Source organism: Anticarsia gemmatalis, chromosome 4 (assembly GCF_050436995.1).
Source record: "Anticarsia gemmatalis isolate Benzon Research Colony breed Stoneville strain chromosome 4, ilAntGemm2 primary, whole genome shotgun sequence".
Lineage (NCBI taxonomy): Eukaryota > Metazoa > Arthropoda > Insecta > Lepidoptera > Erebidae > Anticarsia > Anticarsia gemmatalis.
The window spans coordinates 1,408,998-1,429,762 of record NC_134748.1 but is presented as its reverse complement, the minus strand read 5'-3'; the positions used below and the strand labels follow the sequence as shown (position 1 = coordinate 1,429,762).

The window sequence follows — 20,765 nt, the reverse complement described above, 5'->3', positions numbered from 1 at the left end:
TATGATGTTAAGTACATATTAAGCAAAGAGGCCCCATTAAAATTAATTTTATTTGTTTATTCATGTTGGTACAGGTGGTAATAAAATTTTCAATATACCTATATAATTTTAACAGCCGCAGTGGCGTTGTCGGTAGTGTTTCTATCTGCTGATCACAAGGTCTTTTTCTAATTTATATTAGACTAGCTGACCCGCGCAACTTCGCTTGCGTCACATAAGAGAGAATGGGTCAGAATTTTACACGTTTTTATAACACTTTTTACTGTTACTCTGCTTCTATTGGTCGTAGCGTGATGATATAAATTAATAATATGCTTTTTTTTCACGAAAATAATTCTCAAAATTATTTATATCTCATTATATAACGAAGTCGCCCTAAGGCATATCCGCCATTAAAACAGTTGCCATGACAACGGAATTTTGTTAATTCAATGTCATTATAATATTGATTATTCGCGACTTCGTTAATTTTCGAATTTTCCCGGGAAATGCGTTATTTTCCCGGGGTAAAAAGTAGCCTATGTCCTTTCTCGGGTATCAAAATATCTCCATACTTACCAAATTTCATGCAAATTGGTTCAGTAGTTTAGGCGTGATTGAGTAGCAGACAGACAGACAGACAGACAGACAGAGTTACTTTCGCATTTATAATATTAGTATGGATTATTGTTATTGGTAGTCCAAAGTTTGGTAATGTTCCAGACATAGAGCAATAGGCTCACCCAAAATTACATTCAACTAACATTGTTAATGGCAAACATGGTATATAATTCACCTCTGCCTACATCTTCCGGTATAACTGGCGTGATATTATGTATGTTTAACTCTCTTCTTTAGTGGCCAGTCATACATAATACATTTAGTTGTACATGAATTTCAGATTTGAACGAACATGGCTTTTTTAAATTACATACATAGTTAATTTAAAGACAAATTATTACATAAATTGTATGTTCTTCACTGCAGTTATAACAAGTGAATGTAATTGTTAAGCTCTCATAATCAGTTGCATAAACTATATTTCTAATTTTGTAACAACAGTGTCAAGGCTCTTTCACAATTAACACATTACTTAGTGTTATATTTCATAGTAAAAATAATCTTGTTGAACTGATAAAATATATAGGTATAATTAATTTACAATGTACATACATAGAAAATAAAACATATTTCCCAATTGAAAAGTCTTCTTTTGTTGGAGTTGCTTAAAATAGGACCATGAAATTTTATACTCTTCATCTACTGAATAGTATATGAAGTTTTCGCCAAAATATATAACATTGTCAGGGAAAGTTTTAGTGTATAATTTGTTAAGTTTTTCAAAATATAAATAAATTCATAGCTTTGTTATGTTTGTGGATGGGTTTAACTTCAACCACTGTTGTAAGTACTATAGAGGTAAATAAGAAAATTATAGTTGATAATAAGTATCTCAATTCTGTAGGAACATTGGAATTAATTTAAATTTCTAGCAAACTGTATCTCTGTGCTCTAGTGTTATATAACTTTTATAAGTGATTTTATTACACTGCAAATTGCGCCTGAAATTGCATGTGATAAGACCTACACTGCAATTCGTAATAGATAAACTATCACACTTAATTTTTTTATCAAATAAGTCAGTGTATCTTCTATGCACATTTTATGCAGCAAAGTTTTAATTTTAAAGTATATTTCTTATTACAATATAATATATTGTAGATATTTATTAATGTATTTTATTTATAGGTATCTTCAAGTAAAATCGTTTTTCTCTGTTTATTATGCACCTACTTTTTATCTATGCATTACTTTAAGGTTGACTGGAAGAGAATGCTCCTAAAAATAAACCTGTCTTGTGCATTGTAAGTGTATGAAGTTTTTAAATAAATAAAATGATTTGGACAGAAAAATTTAGCTAGGATTATTGTCAATGTTTTATAACATCATGGGCATGACTAGGGTGTGACTGACCTAATAATGTCCAGTCTAGCAGGATAGTTCCTTGCCCACCCTAGAAAAAAAAAATACTACCATAAAGAATTACTTCAGTATTTTTTTTCTATTTGTCCCTGACTTACCATAAAGTAAATTTAGTGGTGTAAACAACCTGTTTTGCAATGCATTGTGTAACCTGATACACATCTAATCGACGATAATTTTAACAAAAGGTTGGCGTCAATTTAACTTGATAAAATGAACTTCACCTTCCTACAAGTTATCAAGTGATAAAAACATTTTTCACATAACAGTCTTTGATAATAGAATCAAGGTAATTTAATAGGTGTGGTGGATACATGGTGATATATAAAATGCGGTATTTTTTCTGGAAAATAAGGAAAAATGTTCGAGAAATTAAAAGACTGTGATTGCTATCTTATCTTCTGCATTCAGGCTGGTTTTTGTATTCGTTAATCTGTTTTTTTGGGCTAGAAAGGCCTGTAATCTTTTGTTTAATGGTGAAGTGGAGTCACTTTTAAGACTAACATTGCACACACAAAACAAAAAAATTACGACAGGCAGAATGCAGTCTACAAGAAGACACTTTGTAAGACAGATAGTAGCATCAGGCTCACGGCCAGTTTCTTCACATATACCTAAAGTAACAGCTAAAGCCATTGACTTTTGTGTAAGGTATCAGGTATATTGGGTATAAGGTATCAGTAAATTCGCGAAGAAACAAAATTGACTTTCATTTTTACTTTCCCCCTTAACTTTGGCTGTTAATTCAGAATTAAGATGAAGAAACTGGCCGTTAGGGATTTTGTTTGTTTTTACTTTTCTTGCAAACTGTACCTAAACTAGGTTATTCACGGTCGAGAAAACCAGTTTTCTGTCCTTCATAGTTTTCGATGACCATTTAATATTTATAATGTTATAATTGAATGCGGTGTGCAGATAAACAAGCAGATTGGTAAATGTTAATTATTTTAATGACTGATCTACCTGCAGATACGGTCGCTTGTTTGTTATGGGGCCATTAAACTTAGCTATATCAAAACAACTGAATATCATCTTAAATTTATACTTCTTTAGTAATAATATAAAGCTGATGAGTTCGTTTGTTTTTTAGAACTTAGCGGGTTCAAACAAACAATTGAACGCTTCAGCTTCTGGTATGAATAGGAAAATATAGAAATTTATGTTTAATAGACAATTTATTGAGGAAAGTCTAACAAAATGCTATGACTAATAGAAGTGAAGCGACAATAAAAAAATGGGACAACTAAAGTCTACGAAAACAAAACTTTTCTTAAGCAAAAGATTATCCTTTCTAGTGTAACAAGTAGGAAAAGCCTATACATACATTTATTGTTAAGCTAAGATAAAGAGCAGATTTCAAGAATATACATAATTAGTATATCAATTACCTAAATTAAATAAGAAAAAATTCAGTAGACACGCTAAACGTGGTAACTAAACTCCCTTACGATGCACGAAATTAGCACTGCAGTATTGTTCAATAAAGTGTCTATGTATGACGCATACGGGATACTTCCAATAGCTTCCTTTATTAGATAACTAGCTGACCCGTGCGGCTCCGCTCGCGTGGATGTCGTCATGTTATATTCGTTCGAGCACGCGGAGGAGTATCTATCATACACCTACATTTATACTATTTTTATATTTAATGTAATACCCACAAAAAAATATATAAGAACTATTTTTTTTTGTTACCGTTTTTACCGTTTAGGCCACAGCCTCTCACACTTTCTGGGGAAAATTAACAACCATGAGATGAACACAGTGCTCTTGGAACAGCAACTTCCATAGGTCCCTCTTGGTTCACCGCGGTTGCTCGGGCTTTCCCGCGGCTACTAAGCCCCCCCACCACGGCAAGGTGGAGACCCTCGGGGGGGTTGCTCCAAAATCAGCAGATCTTTGAGTAAATAGCCGATAAACAGATCAACCAACATTCCGACAAACCTACCAACCAACAAACCTACCAACCGACAGACCTACCAACCAACAAACCCACCAACCGACAGATCTACCAACCAACAAACCTACCAACCGACAGACCTACCAACCAACAAACCTACCAACCAACAGACCTACCAACCGACAGACCTACCAACCAACAAACCTACCAACCAACAGACCTACCAACCGACAGACCTACCAACCAACAAACCTACCAACTGACAGACCTACCAACCAACAGACCTACCAACCGACAGACCTACCAACCAACAAACCTACCAACCGACAGACCTACCAACCAACAAACCTACCAACCAACAGACCTACCAACCAACAAACCCACCAACCGACAGATCTACCAACCAACAAACCTACCAACCGACAGACCTACCAACCAACAAACCTACCAACCAACAGACCTACCAACCGACAGACCTACCAACCAACAAACCTACCAACCAACAGACCTACCAACCGACAGACCTACCAACCAACAAACCTACCAACTGACAGACCTACCAACCAACAGACCTACCAACCGACAGACCTACCAACCAACAAACCTACCAACCGACAGACCTACCAACCAACAAACCTACCAATCGACAGACCTACCAACCAACAAACATACCAACCGACAGACCTACCAACCAACAAACCTACCAACCGACAGACCTACCAACCGACAGACCTACCAACCGACTAACAAACAAAAATAATATAAAAGCTAAAAGTTTAACAAAGCCTACAATGCTTCTCTATATACGATATTAGACGTAGAGCCAGCGGGCATTAAAACATACAGTTTCCTGGAGTTACTTACACGTGACAGAGCCACATATAGTTGACCGTGCGAAAAGCAATCAACAGTTAAATCTACACCAGCAACTGTCAGTGTCTGACCCTGAGCTTTGTTTATTGTCATAGCGTAACATAAGGTTACTGGAAATTGGACTCGTTTAAAACTAAAAGGAAAGTTATTTGGAATGAGTGGGATCCTAGGTATAAAAACACGGTCACCTGCGCCGCACCCTGATAAAATTTCAGCTTCAATGACGTTTCGTTGTAAACTGGTCACTTTTAATCTAGTGCCGTTACATAGTTTTGGTGGACATAAATTTCTAAGAAGCATTATAGGTACTCCAACTTTTAAATGTATTTTATGAGCTGGAAGTCCAGGAGCATTCAAAGATTCTAAAAATTCTATTGGATAGACAGTGGTTTCATCTTGATCCATAACTCTATTGATAGAAATGTACTCAACGCTATTTCCAGGAAGAAAGCTTAGAATTTCCGTATTTATTGCTAACGCCTGGTCGTTGCGTGGGGTTAAAATAGCTCTTTCACAAAGCCAAGAGTTCTCGTGGCTTGTTATTTGCCGTATGTCCCCATATACCGATGATATAAGATCCCGCATAGATGAAATTGTGCAGCATAAGTTTTCGTTTACGACAATTTTCCCTTGTTCATGAGGATACGTACCATTACCAATTTCTAGAAGCAAATCAGAAAACTCCTGTGCATTATCGTTGTTGCCGATTCGAGCTCGCATGTTAACTGTTAAATGCATAGGAGTTATGTGACGCCATAATCTGGAACTCTTTAAACAGGCTCTAATTTCATCAGCTCTAGTTCCACGCGGTATGACGGGCAATGTCTGACGGAAGTCACCACAAAAAACGACTGTTGTACCACCCATAGGTTGATCGTTATGTCTTATGTCTCGCAACGTTCTGTCTACAGCTTCTACCGCTTTTCGGTTTGCCATCGTACATTCATCCCAAATGATAAGGCTACTTTCAAGTATAACCTTTGCCTTATCACTATTTCTAGAAATATTGCAAACAGGATTCTCTGTACGGTCTAAGTCAATCGGAATTTTAAACATAGAGTGCGCAGTTTTTCCGCCTGGCAACAAAGTAGCGGCTATACCGGATGAGGCGACTGCAATTGCAATTTTACCAAGACTTCGTACCTTTGCTAAAATTACTTTTGTGAGAAAAGTTTTACCCGTTCCTCCTGGAGCATCTACAAATAGTATTTCACCCAAATCACTGTCTACGCTGCGACACACTCGATCAAATATTGCACGCTGCTCCTCTGTTAATTGAGAGACACCAGTTTGCAAAGTTTCAGCCAGTTCTGCGCGATCATAATTAGTTTCTGCAGCGTATTCTCTGTTGGTACGTGCCCCATCCGATGAAGGTGTTGGCAAACCGTATTCCGATAAGAGATTACCCCCTACTGCTGTTAACTCATCCTGAATAGCCAACAAACATTGATTTATAGCTATTTCATGAGAATTATCATTAATCTGATCGTTACAATTCCGAGAAATAATTCTATAAAAATCTTCTGCAAACTTGTCTTTATACTTTTGCCATAATTGTAGAGCATCTGACAAACCACAAAACGTCAGTATGATAACAAACAAATGACGTAAACGACGCGGGTTTTCACTAACGCAAGCTTCTGCTAATGTGTCATCCCAATGCTGGTCACTTTCTAGCAAGTGACGTGCCTGGCAAGCTGCTTGATAAGTCGGGTGTACAATATCATTAACTTTTCTCAAATCCGCGAATGATGTTGGTCCCCGAACGGTATTTAATAGCAGGCGCAAATAAAAACATTCCTGATTATTTGGATGCACCATGTAAATCCTTCCAATAGCATGATCTTTAAAAACTCCTACCACGCCATCTACTGGAGAGCCACGTCGACGACGATTAAATGTACCTCGTTGTTTGTCAAACGTATAGTATGAGGGAACTTCATCATAAAGTAAAGTTTTAGCGAAATCGTCGTTGTTGCATAGTTCAAAAAATGCTATAAGAGTTGTGCGTCTTGGATTTTCTAAACGCTCTAAGACGTTGTCCGGGTTAAAATAAATCCTTTGTCCACCTTCAAGATGAACATCAAGATGCATAACTGACGGGTGTCTTTCATGTATTGGAAAACTAAAAATCCGCCATGCTGCTTCTGAAGAACTAATATAACGACCTGACTGAAATTTGGTGATTTCATCATGTTCAATGTTTCTTAAAGAAAATGAAGCTTGGTCGCTGCCTTTATTTATATATTTACATATGTACTTAATAGATTCAACGCTATTGCAAATTTCGACATTGATATGAGCTCCAAACGTCTTAGACAGGACCGGTGAGTACGGGACCACCCACCTATTATCCATCGTAATTTGTTGACCAAACAATCGCTTTTCAGCTGAAAAACCTCCACTTTCCTGTGAACGGCGACGATACAACGGATATCCATCATGTCCAGTTACAGTTTGATCCACTAATGATTTTGGGTATCTTTTTGTGCAACGACCATTCTGCATGCACGGAGAATTGGTGTTTAGTGGGCCACATGGCCCGTGCACCATATGCGTTTTTACAATGTTATGAAGCACAGGATCCGCACTGGGATCGGGGAATTCTGCGCTAATTATACTGTCTACATCATTAGGCCGAATTTTCTCTTTTAGCCATAACAGAATGTGAGCGTGCGGTAATCCTCGCTTTTGCCATTCAACACTGTACATAAAACACAAAAATTCGCCAAATACTGCCTCCTTTGTAAGTAAATCAACTAATAACTTCAGTTTCAAATGGAAGACTCTTGCAATTATATCATGACGATCATAAGATGCTTGCCCCCCGATAAGCTGATTAGTGATTTCGACCCATTTAGGATTAGTGGTAAACGTTATAAATAAGTCTGGGCGACCGTATTTTCTGACATAACAGAAAGCGTCTTGCGTACGCTCATGCATATATCGCGGGCCGCCGGTGAAAGAAGAAGGTAAAATAACTAAGCGTCCCAAATTTTCAGTATTGTTATCGTGTCGCATAGCGTCGCGTAGGTGAACATAGTCTTCTGCACGCAACTGCCTTTGATTATTTCTAATGAATACTAATCGCTCAGTTTCTATTTTCGCGTACATGTCCACAATAAACTGATTGAATAATCCACGAAAACGTTGTAGATATAAGAACTGATCATGTCTTATCTGCAAATGGTAACAATAAAATTGAAGAGATGACGTTTTTTTATTGTAATTTAATGCACCTGTTCTCGGATCAACCTGATAGACCGTAAAATTGTAGCCATCTTCGCCTCGGCAGTAAATTAAAGGATTGTAGACTATCATAAGCTCGGTGAGTTTCAAAAATTCGTTGCAGACGATTATCTCTAGTGCGGATAACGATGTCCCTTTTGTCACATTCTTGATCCACTAAAACTACTGCTACTTCATTCGTTGTCGGTGCGTTGTGGCGGCCAGGATGCTGTCCAGCTGGACGCCTGTCGGCATTAATCACGATATTGTAATCACTGCCTCGTCCTTGCGGAATAGATTCCAATGCTGATTTAAAGCTATATATATATAAATTAACCTCATGTAACATACGTTGAAGTTGCAAAATTAATTCGCTATCTAAATGTGGGAAGTGTTGATTCCGAATAGCTGACTGTTCATTGTAGTCAGATACGAAATATATTTGTAAAAACTTGGGTTCATTTTCAGGTAACAAAGATCCAATTAAGTGGTATACCTGACCTTGAATTTTAAATGTAGGCATAAATGCACCTTCCGTTATTTGTTGTGCTCCAAATGAAGTCATTTGAAATGCGCTGTTAAAAGCTCTGATGTTATCTAAAAAATGTTTAGACTGAACATGTTCTCCCGATAACAAAGATTTTAAGGGCTCTGGTGGGTCCTCAAATGTCGGTAATTTAATTTTTCCATTCAAACAACAAAAACCATTGGACTCCTTTCTCCACTTCATAGCACTACAATAGGGACAAATGACACACATATCTCCTATGTTTGAAAATGAAGCATAATCCAAACTGACAGAATACGCAAATCCACATTTGGACTTATTAGTCCATGGTAGTAAATTTGTAAATTCAATTGATGCTTGTTGTGATGAATCTAAAATTCTTTCAAGATTATGCCTGAACCGATCAGCACTCAGGCGGATTTCACGTTGCTCATCTGTTTCCATTTGCCGAATTTCATCGATCCTTCGTCTTTCATTTGTCAATCGTTCAATATTAGCTTGTGTCAGAGAATTGTAGTTTTCGCGAGCTATTTCTAACCGCCGTCGATGATTATCTTCAGTTTCAAAAGATCGACTTAAAGCATGACTTTCGCGATCAGCCGTTAGTCGCAGCTCCCGATCGGTAAAAGTTTCCGATTCGCGAGAGAGTGCATGTCTTTCGCGATCAGCCGTTAGTCGCAGCTCCCGATCGGTAAAAGTTTCCGATTCGCGAGAGAGGGCATGTCTTTCGCGATCAGCCGTTAGTCGCAGCTCCCGATCGGTAAAAGTTTCCGATTCGCGAGAGAGTGCATGTCTTTCGCGATCAGCCGTTAGTCGCAGCTCCCGATCGGTAAAAGTTTCCGATTCGCGAGAGAGTGCATGTCTTTCACGATCAGCCGTTAGTCGCAGCTCCCGATCGGTAAAAGTTTCCGATTCGCGAGAGAGTGCATGTCTTTCACGATCAGCCGTTAGTCGCAGCTCCCGATCGGTAAAAGTTTCCGATTCGCGAGAGAGGGCATGCCTCTCGCGATTAGCTGTTAATCGCAGTTCTCGATCTTCCAATGTTTCAGATTCGCGAGAGAGGATGTTCCTCTCACGATCAGCTGACAGTCGCATTTCACGTTGAGTAGTGGTTTCCCACCTACGTGACAATGCTCGACGTTCACGATCTGCCGTCTGACGGATCTCTCTCTCGGAACTACTTTCGCCAGCTCGTGAGGCAGCATTTCTAATACGTGTCGTATTTAAACGACGTTCTCTCTCCTCCTCTGACTCCTGAGATCGAGCCTGCCGCATTAATTTTGACCGTTTAGCATAACGGGACAAAGAAGTTCTTTTTCTAGAAGGCATTGTGTATTCTTAAACGACGAATTGGGAAGAATTTGAAGATAAGAAATAAAACAATATGTTATCTAAACTACTTATGTACAGAACTAAATGACTACCTTATTACAATAATACTAACAAAGTAGCTAATTTAATAGTGATAGAAAGTCTATCTAATCTACAAAGTAATAAAAATTAGGTATATTATATTCTAAAATAAACCAAATACCAAACAAACTATACTACACTACCTAAATAAAACTATTGTGAAAAGAATAGGACCTACTTACAAAGAATTACTAACTAACAAAATAAAGTTTAACTACTCTATGCTAAAATAAACCGAATACCAAACAAACTATACCGTTCGTAAAATACTTGATAACCTAAAAAAACTACACTACCTAAATAAAACTATTGTGAAAAGAATAGGACCTACTTACAAAGAATTACTAACTAACAAAATAAAGTTAAACTACTCTATGCTAAAATAAACCGAATACCAAACAACTATCTCGTTAGTAAAGTATGTACTTGATAATCTAAAAAAAACTTCACTACCTAAACAAAACTATAGTAAAAAGAATAGGACCTACTTACAAAGGATTACTAACTAACAAAGTAAAGTAAAACTAATAAAATACCAAACAAACTAACTTGTTCGGTAACTACCTACCTAGTACTTTATATAAAACTACACTACTACTGCAACAAAAATGAATACGTTTAAAATACTTAAATACTAATTAAATGTCTACAAAAACTTAACTACTTAAAGAAAACTAACTAATAACAAAAATCAAAAAAGTAAATCGCGCTGATAAGCACGGTTTGAAATCAATGAATAATTGAAAATGTCTAAATGTCAATACGGCCCAACGCATTAGCATCCGTTCGCATCGACAGTCAGAAATTGTGTGAGCTTGTTCGGCAGCGGCACGGCCCTTATATATGATTCCCGGCCGCCGCGCGAAGGTCAAGCGTGTGACTGCGTGTGTCAAGCAAAATTCCGCCTTACGGTTTGGGCGAAATGCCGCTCATTGCGCGTGTTCGTGAACCCATGTCCTTCTTGTTAATTACTATAACTGCAGATTTTGATACCATTTTTAATTATTTTCTTTCTATGAGCAATGAACTATGGGTATTTCTTGTTATATTCCTAATAAGAATACCTATTACCTATATTTATACCCAGGCGGTACATTAGAATCGCTGTGGGTTTGAAATAAATGACTATTAATGAGTAATAAAATTTCATATTATGATCGTACTAAATGAATCTTAGAGATTTTTTTTTGCAACAGGCAGCTAACAATCCTATTAAAAATAGATTAATAATTTAGATTAAGATTTAAAATATTGAATAACCAAGTAGGTACCTACCTACTTATACTTTCAAAAGACTGCGGAATTTATGACAACAAAAATATTCGCTCACTCAATATTGTGATAAAAATGTTATTTAAATAAAAAAATATGTCAAAAAATGATAACATTGAATTAAATCACCTAAAAAAATTAACACAAAATTTAAAAAAATAAATAAATTGTACAAAAATGAAATGTCACTCGTTAGGATTTGAACTTACTCTCTCATGACAAAACAAAATTTCAAACATGTTATGCTACTACTTCGACCACGAACGCTATTAATATGCAAGATAAAATTATACGTTTATTCCAAAAAGGCGATTCGATTTTTTTTTAAATATTATAAATATCCTAAATGTTAATCAGATAAAAAAAACATACTTAGTACAAAAAGGATATTGTGAATAACGTTACAATTTTTTTAATGTAAGGCCATTGACCTAGTTTTAGAATTAAGTATTTAAAATGGAATTATTTGGAACGTGATAACACTTGGGTTACTGGGTCGTTCTCCTGAAAATAAAAAGCAAAACATAGAACTACTTAGATTTTAATTCCAAAATACATATTATCCTACATTGATTAGGGTTGCCATAGATTTGGCTAGGCATTTTTAGGACCGCTTGCCTGACCTTGGCTCTTCTTAAAAATTCAATAGGAAATTTAGAGGGGAAATTAGAGCGATGATGAGTACTATGCAATATGGAAATTTGGAATTGGGGTGGGGGCAAGACTGCCGGACTCTGCTGGAGTGTAGAAGGCGCTGATACAGGAAAATTATCCGTGAAAGTGTAAATTTGACGCATATTTCACAACATCACTGTATTACCATACTCAAAGAGTAGGTATATCTTTTGTGTTCAAACCATGTATAATTGGTTACTGAGTTCGTACTCAGTTTTAAATGATTCGTATTTAAATTGAAACATTGTTGGTCGACCTTCCGGTATGAGTTTTGTACGCCCTTGAATTTTATGTGAGGTATTTTTCTGAACTAATTATGCCTAAACACATTTTATGCTTAATAATGTATAAGTACTTGCGATGATACGTCCGGAACCGCGTAACCCGTAATTATTTTTTATATATCATCCGTTGTTTATTTTTTAAAACTTACCTATAGTCTGTTGCATAGCTATCCAATTTATTTCCTTAATGCAACCAATTAATTTGGTTATGTGTTACGAACTACAACGCCATCTGTTAGTAGCGGCGAACAACGACCACAAACGAAATTATTCGGTTTGCCACCTAGGATATCCCGACCGCACCGGACCCTCGTAAACCAACATTTTTGTGTAATAAATCATACAACATTTATGTTTGAAAATCTTATAAATGTATAGCCTGTTTCAAAGGTATTTTTTTTACAATAAAGCAATCAAAATAAATTAATTAGGAAAAACATGCTTTGTTGCGGACTATAACGCCATCTATTGGTTGGTGCGAACAACAGGTATCGATACGGCAGGCGCCGCGAACTATATTGCGAATGTTGTGAAATGGATTCGCAACGCCATCTATGGTATCTTTAGGGAAACGCATGTTCGAAAGATTTCTACGTATTTTTTTCAATTTTCTAAAAATCTATGAAAAATTATGCGATAAAAAGTATCCTAGGGACTGCTCCACTACTTATTCTATGCATATAGCAAATTTCAGTGCGTTCTATCCGGTAGTTTTTACGTGATAGCGACACATACAGACGGAGGACAGACAGACAGACAGACAGAAAAGAAAATTATAAATTGCAGATTCGGTATCAGTATCCGTTACTAAACATCCCCCATTGGTTTTTTTTTAAATATATTCAATGTACAGAATTGACCTCTCTACAGATTTATTATAAGTATAGATATCGTCTGTCGTGGGCGGACTGACTCAGTCAGTAGGACTTCACGTACTTGTAACATGTAAAATACTACTGTGACGTCAGCTCGTGTGCACTCGGAAATACAATGTTGCATTTACCAATTGGATAGTTTTACTTAGTGTATTCCACGCTATTCACACTTACAGTCAGCCACGCTAGTAACAGTTAAAAGGGCCTTGGTATGCACAATTTATCTAAATATACTTAACTAGCTGACCCGCGCAACTTCGCTTGCGTCACATAAGAGAGAATGAGTCAAAATTTCTCCGTTTTTGTAACATTTTTCACTGGTACTCTGGTACCTTCCTTAATAAATGGATTATCTAACACTGAAAGAATTTTTCAAATCGGACCAGTAGTTCCTGAGATTAGCGCGTTCAAACAAACAAACTCTTCAGCTTTATAATATTAGTATAGATAATTCGATGTATTTCCTATATAAAGTAAGTGTATCAAAGAGACTACCGTAAACTGCATAAGACTGTGGGACTCTGTTGGTCTAATTTATATTCTCCAGCCGTGAATCTTGCATACAAGGCATTACAAGGTTCTCTATTTAAGACTATACAGCCTTGGCCAGAAGTATTAGGCACCCCCAATAAAGTTACTACACACTTGTGCTATTTGAATAATGAATAAATATTCTATTGAAATTTGATCTTGATGTCTTAAATCACTATTAAAAACAATGAGTGGCAAATTTTAGTGGTCGATTAACAACTGGTGCAACAATGACCAAATATCATAATTTCTTACAACTTTGTTTTTGATATTTTGTCAGTCTGCATTTGAAAGTCTAAGCTTAAAGCTAGAACATTTGTGGTTTTGTGATTAAAGCGAGAAGAAATCTATTTGAAAATGCCAAAAACAAACGAAATTAGTTTTAAAAATCGTGTTAATTTCGACCTTTACCATGAGCAAGGTAAGAATCAGAAAGATATCGCGCAGTTGGTGAAATGTTCGTGGTGTTCAGTGCAATCAGCTATTAAACGATTCGCTGAGACTAGCATTCACACAAATAAACCAAGAACAGGCAGAGAACGAGTGCCTACTAGCCGTCAGAATAGGAAACTTATCTGTGGGTCTGTAAAATACAGAAAAAAAACTTCTTTGAAGCTCGCTGCCGCTTTAACTGAAGAGATTGGAAACCCGATAAGCACTCGAACTGCAAGACAGAGGCTGGTAAAAGAAGGCTTAAAAGGTTGCAAAGCCAGGAAGCAGCCGTGGCTTTCAGGAGGCGACAAAAGAAAACGACTCGAGTGGGCTCTGAGACACCAACATTTCACGGAGGAGGATTGGTCTTATGTGCTGTGGTGTGATGAATTCCAACTTGAGGTTAGTTTTACTAATTCAGTCTATAACACAATAATAACGATCAATGTAATGCTAGTCTGCAATCTTAAATGTTATAAGAGTTTGTAATATGTGATTTTTTTTCTAATTTACAGGTATTTTAAATACCAGGTGTGGCGTTCGTGAGGCGACGCAGAGGTGAATATTATCACCTAGATTGCGTAATCCCACGCATAAAACACGGCGCAGACAGTGTAATGATTTGGGGTTGAATGGCTGCTGATGGAGTCGGCCAAATGCTCAATTGCAAAACTCGCATAAAAAGTGAAAAGTACATTAATGTGCTGGAAACTGCTCCCGTACCTTCGTTTTCGTGTTTTTTTTTGTGACACTAACCTAAATGGTGAAATTCCATCAAGGCATTGCTTTGTGTCACAAGTCAGCCACCACATTGCGCTGGTTTACTGATAATTGTATTGATCCATTGGATTGGCTTGTCCAGTCCCTGGACCTAAGCCCTATTAAGCATTTGTGATGTATTTTAAGAAGAAAAAATAACAGAACACTCGAAAACATCAAAAACTGCTTCAAAAAACGCGTTAGTGCAAAAATGGGATGCATTTTCAACAGAGGATTGTACGAAACTTGTACGTAGTATGACCACAGACATGCTGCTGTCATAAAATCAAAGGGTGACTCAACAAAGTATTGGTGTTTTTATAATGTTCTAATGGAAATAAAGTACTTTAAACATTACAATTAGTTTTATTTCTCTGTAATCCTTAAATATGCAGTAATTTATAGGGTGCCTAATACTTTTGGCCAAGGCTGTAGATTGATTTTGAAGTTACTACTCTCGAATCAATCTTACTGTTTAAAAATATGTAGTATGTACTGAACCCGAAAGCAAAGTTTAGGGATTTCAAGCTGCCTTTAAAAGCAATTGCTCCCATAAATCTTCGCTGATCCAAACGGGTACCCTTAAATTTCTTGTTGTTATTATTTGGCGATTATCGTTCCACTGATGAATAACTGGCAATAGCCACAATAAATATAAAACGTAAATCTTAAGTCCGACAGACCGTTGCTGAATTAAAAATAGTTTGTAAATAAAATTGTAGTCAGTAATCGAATTTGCGATATTCGGTGACGGGTAGAAATGTTGCGGCCAATCAATCCAATGCATCTAAGATTAGATTTAGATTTAAGATATATTCAAATGTCATATCGACTTAAAAAAAGACTAGATTGTTCAAATAATGTATGAGTCATAACATATTACAAAGCTTTGAACTAAAAATACATAAATGATTTATGAGCTCTTTATGCATGACTCCGGTTCACCTACTTTCATATCAATAGATAAAACAGACAATGCATTTACAGACTGACTGAAAAAACATGTGATAATGTTTTTAAATTACAAGTTTACAATTTGACTTCGAACTTTCTTAATTACTAGCTGACCCGCGCAACTTCGCTTGCGTCACATAAGAGAGAATGGGTCATAATTGTCCCCGTTTTTGTAACATTTTTCACCCGTACTCTGCTCCTATTGGTAGTAGCGTGATGATATATAGCTTATAACCTTCCTCGATAAATGGACTATCTAACACTGAAAGAATTTTTCAAATCGGACCAGTAGTTCCCGAGATTAGCGCGTTCAAACAAACAAACAAACAAACAAACAATCATACAAACAAACAAACTCTTCAGCTTTATAATATTAGTATAGATAACGTTTTAACGCACAACACGCAACGTTAAACAGTAGGTACAGTTTGTTTAAGGAAATCTAGGTTCATATAAAGAGACTAGTATCAATTTGGAAGCACGATTTAAAAACCCATTTGCTATACTAAAAAAGGTTCTTAATACCTTACTTCCAAGCTAATACACGGCTATTAATATGGACCCTAAAGACGTGACTCTTTTTTTTTTTTTTTTTTTTTCTACTTGGTTATCGTATAAGACTAAGTAGAGAACTTATACTTACTGGTATCGTCTATCATTTATTTTACTCATTAATAGTATTTATTAAACTTCTATTTGACTTCACTACACCACGAAAGTTTGAGAGTTGAAAAAGAGATATGAAACCTAATATTGTTCCACTGCTAATACTCTTTTGCTGTTTGCTGATCTTTTGCTTTGAGTCAAATGCGTAAAAGTTGGTCAAATGCGGGTTGAACAACAGTACTTTGCACAATAAGTTTGTACCAATCTATTTTTTTGTCATAACTGCTATCTACTACCATTACAGGTGTACATTCTAATGCGTTAGTTTTACCACACTAACTTAATAGCATTATGTTACGTGTCCTCTGTATATTAGTCGATTATAACAATCCTCTATTCTTTGTTCAACAGAAAAAGCATCATCAGCGACCCTACCGAAGCCGGAGAAGAAATCTGAGCGAAGTCTGAAGCTGTCCTCACACTCATCGTTCTCCAAGTTCGAGGAGAAGCGCCAGCGACAGAGCGAAACACTCAAAAAGGCCAACTTGCTCAAGTTTAGCGTGTTCAAGAAGAGCAGCGCAGGTATGTGATTATCTTCCTTTTTTTAGATAGATTGATTTTAGACAGACTATTGTATGAAAAAATGTATGATGATTAGACTCATGTACAAAATTGTCTAATACTGAAAGACATATTTAATACGGCTATGTGAAATAAGTCTGTATTAAGTCAGGCTTGACTAATCTGGTGGTTTAATCTAGCCGGCAACTAGCCACTACGCTGGACTCAACCTTATGGTCATTCCAAAAGTAGGCATTATTTTATTAAACACGAACGAAGTCAAGTTAATATGGAAAATAAAATGATAAATAGGTATGGTCAAATGCCACATTATATTGCTTAAATATGATCTGTAGTTTTAGAATGAAAAAAACAACATATGCCAAATACCTACCTACCGTTGCGGGAAAAACATGAAAAGATAGCAGTTTTGGGATTCCCGTGAATATTGTATATTTCGCGTGGGTGCAGTTGCACATTGAATTTCGTTCCTGACGATACGGGGTTTTTCCCGAGCATTTGTATGACAACAAAAAACATATTTTAATTCAATTTAATTACAAGTGACATCGTGGCAACATGCTGGATTCATTTTATATTGTACCGAGATTTAGTAAATGTGGGTAATTTTTTGATATTTGATTCAGTTATCAAGTGTTGAGGAGTGAAGTCGTGACCTATGATAGTCTTCAAATTTAAACCTTAACTTAACCTTGAATTTGATTTTGAATATCCAGTCCGGTTAAGCTTAGTAAATCTAAGTAGATTTAAGTCGATATATCATTTTCTAAGCCTTATATTGCAAGTCAAGAGCGGTATCATTTGCCGTGTGCTATGTGATCGATGCTATACGTACTCCGGCAACGGCAATAACATCTAAGAGAAGAACAAATAAAAAAACAATTCCTGACTTTAAAATATTATTTTCTTTCCCAGATGAGCACGACACACCAGAGAAACGCCCCCCGGAGTTCAAGATCCCGGCCATGGTGCACGAGGGCATGAAGTCGGACTTCCGCGTGAGGTTCTCCAGCCTGCCGCCCGCGGTGGACCGCGACGCCAGGGCCTTCGTGCACAGCTTCATCATGGACGTCATCAAGTGCGCCAATGTTATGACGGTCGATGAACTGTCGGAGAGAGTACAGAGGCAGTATCAGGTTGGTAACATTTATTTATTACTAGGGCACACGCGCGGTTCACCGCACGCCGCCAAAAGCGGCCGTGAGGACACTCGTGGTGGTTTATTGGTTGTGCCCGCTCTTCTGGCGGGAGAGTCCCACATAATCCTGAACTCCACCCAGGGTGCAAGCGTATGCTTAATGCATTAGCCACGTTAAAAAAAAGGCCACACGCGCGGCTCAGCTTAAAAAAACTAAGAGGTTAGGTTTGATCCTGGGTCTTTAACTATCTTCAAACATTTATCATGAAAAAGGGTTCAGTTGTTTAGCCGTGAAACTGTTACAGATAAATAGACTATTCCATTTGTAATACTATAGTATGGATATTATACCTTTTGTTTTTGGCAACACCTGTACTTGCGTGCAAGTAAGTGTACGTGTACGAGCGTCTACGTCGGACGTGCCTTTAGTCCGTATAGGCGCTGAAGCCCGGTTTGTAAATACGTAGATCGTTTAATATGTGGGAAATACTTCTGTTTACAAATTGTAGCTATGAAAACCTAAACGTATTTGGCTACTTCATGTTTAGACGTCTGAATTACATATATGTACGCAATGCTGTAATCATTGCACAATGTGAATCAGACATTAAACTATTTTAATTACTATTACTCAGAGTATTTCTTAAAAAATATATTAGTCTGGGGATGCCACTCAAGCTTGAGTGTGTCTCAAGTGGTACTAAATTATATATAAGTAAACAAACAATAGTTATGTCATATTGTGAAAGTGTTTCTAAAAATATCGCATTATTTTGATATTATTGTCACCTTTGTAGTGCTATCTCGCTTGCACTTGTATGTCGAATGTCACTTATTATTTGGAGCGACAGACTATTAACTTATTTGGTAGTTGGTCCATATAATATAACTGATTTTGATTAAGACAAAGATTTATAAGCATAACGCTTAATAATACAGTGACCTTTTCGCACTCGGGTGCTTTCAAGACCGATTGAAAGTGACAATACATATTTTAAATCATCGTTAGTTAGTAGAATTAAATACTAATGTACCTTATTTGTTTGTCCAGAGGTTTATGAAGCACATGGACACGTCGTCACACTTCGCGAGCGTAGATGCAGACACCAAGGAGTTACTGATGGACTTTGTAGAGAAACACGCCATGACATACCTACACGAGTGAGTATCTACTTGAATATTATTCACTGTTCATTATAATTCTCTTCTTTACCTACCGCATCTCTGTGCCGAGAGTCTGTGCTAATCTTGTCCCGGACTTTCAAGACAAACATAAATAAATAAGTCATAGACCCATCTTGCCACATTATATTCATTTAACATAGCTCTTTTAGACATGTTTTTTATAGCATTGTGTTTGCTCGCCTGGGAAATAAAAATGTTTTTGTCTAAGCAACTGGTGCATACTTGTGATTATGTCTGTTAAAAATATCGATTCTAATTGTTTCTAAAAATATCGATATTATTTTGATATGAAGACTTTATTCATCTAAGAATTACTGGTACACATGTGTGATTAAGTCTGTTAAAATTTAAATAATCAAGCTAACTAACATAAAAAGCCTATATTAAAAATTATACATTTCAGATTACCATCAGTAGTATTCTCGCCAACGGGCACGGACGACGAGCGCCTGGACCGCGCCATGTCTGAACGTATACAACAGCTCAGCTGGGTGGGGGAGACGCACCTCGAGTGCAAGCTCGACCGAGGCAGTGCTGAGTGTAGGCAACTGCTGTATAAGGCTATCAGTGGTGAGTCTAAGCTGCTTTATTTTTACTCTAAATATAGTAGGAGTCGGGGAAAAGACGACGTGAAACAATTCCTGCGGTAAAAAGTGTGTTATGTGTTAATTCAGGCTATTAACTGTCCTTGTATTAAAAACTGTTAATTAGTCTTTGCGCTATTAAATATCAAAATCCGTTTAGTAGTCTTTACGTCAAAGTGAACAAACAAACATGCGTACATTCTACATAATTTCGAATCTCTAATATTAGAGATTGACAGAGTGGTAGATTCATGTAACGACTATCATAAGTGAAAATATTTGACCTAAATGAATAAATGATTTGATTTGGATTAGGGCGATAAGAAAATAAGATTGTAGAAATTAGATTATAGTCCTTTTTAGACACTCATTCGGAACTTAGCGTATACGTGCACACGCGTATACGTAAATATGCGTCACATGCTCGTTGCCGTCCCTCACGACCGCACGTGTCCGCAGAGCTGCTGGGCATGGACAGCGCGCTGTCGCCGGGCGGCAAGCTGTCGCGCGTGCGGCGCAGCTGCCGCCACGTGCTGCGCCTGTGCAGCGCCGCCGCGCCCGCCTCCGCCGACGACCTGCTGCCCGCGCTCATATTCACTGTCAGTACACACACTATATATATTGGCTTAGCCTTTGTTCCAAACTTTGTTGGAGTCGGCTTCCAGTCTCACTGGATGCAGCTGGATACCATTGTTTTACATGGAGAGACTGCCTATCTGACCTCCACAACCCAATACCTGGGTTATAACACGATACCCTTTCAGTAAGACTGGTTGTCAGACTTTCAAGCTTCCGTCAGTACATACACTAGCCTCTTTTAATACTATTTATTTAGAATTCTTGTACAACAATGGTAAATAGACGGACTCGATGCATCAAGACATTCTATTCCAGTCAACCGTTGGGTTAAATAAGCTGATTTGTACTATATATTTATAGCCGTTTCGCAGATGGATGAATTCCTCTCCGTCTTCCTTCTGTAGGCCACCCTATAAAAATGCACG

The 20,765-nt window shown here is 37.1% G+C and overlaps 1 protein-coding gene across 3 annotated transcripts in view; it reads left to right on the top strand.

The window, feature by feature from the left end:
- The window catches only part of Rabex-5 (Rabaptin-5-associated exchange factor for Rab5), a 30,619-nt gene that overhangs the window by 6,589 nt on the left and 3,265 nt on the right, over positions 1-20,765 (top strand). For all 3 annotated transcript variants that reach the window (XM_076112988.1, XM_076112987.1, XM_076112986.1), the window contains 5 exons: positions 16,684-16,854; positions 17,770-17,990; positions 19,044-19,153; positions 19,581-19,747; positions 20,221-20,360. In XM_076112988.1, the coding sequence (XP_075969103.1) occupies positions 16,684-16,854; positions 17,770-17,990; positions 19,044-19,153; positions 19,581-19,747; positions 20,221-20,360 (809 nt within the window). The remainder of the gene's footprint in view (positions 1-16,683; positions 16,855-17,769; positions 17,991-19,043; positions 19,154-19,580; positions 19,748-20,220; positions 20,361-20,765) is intronic.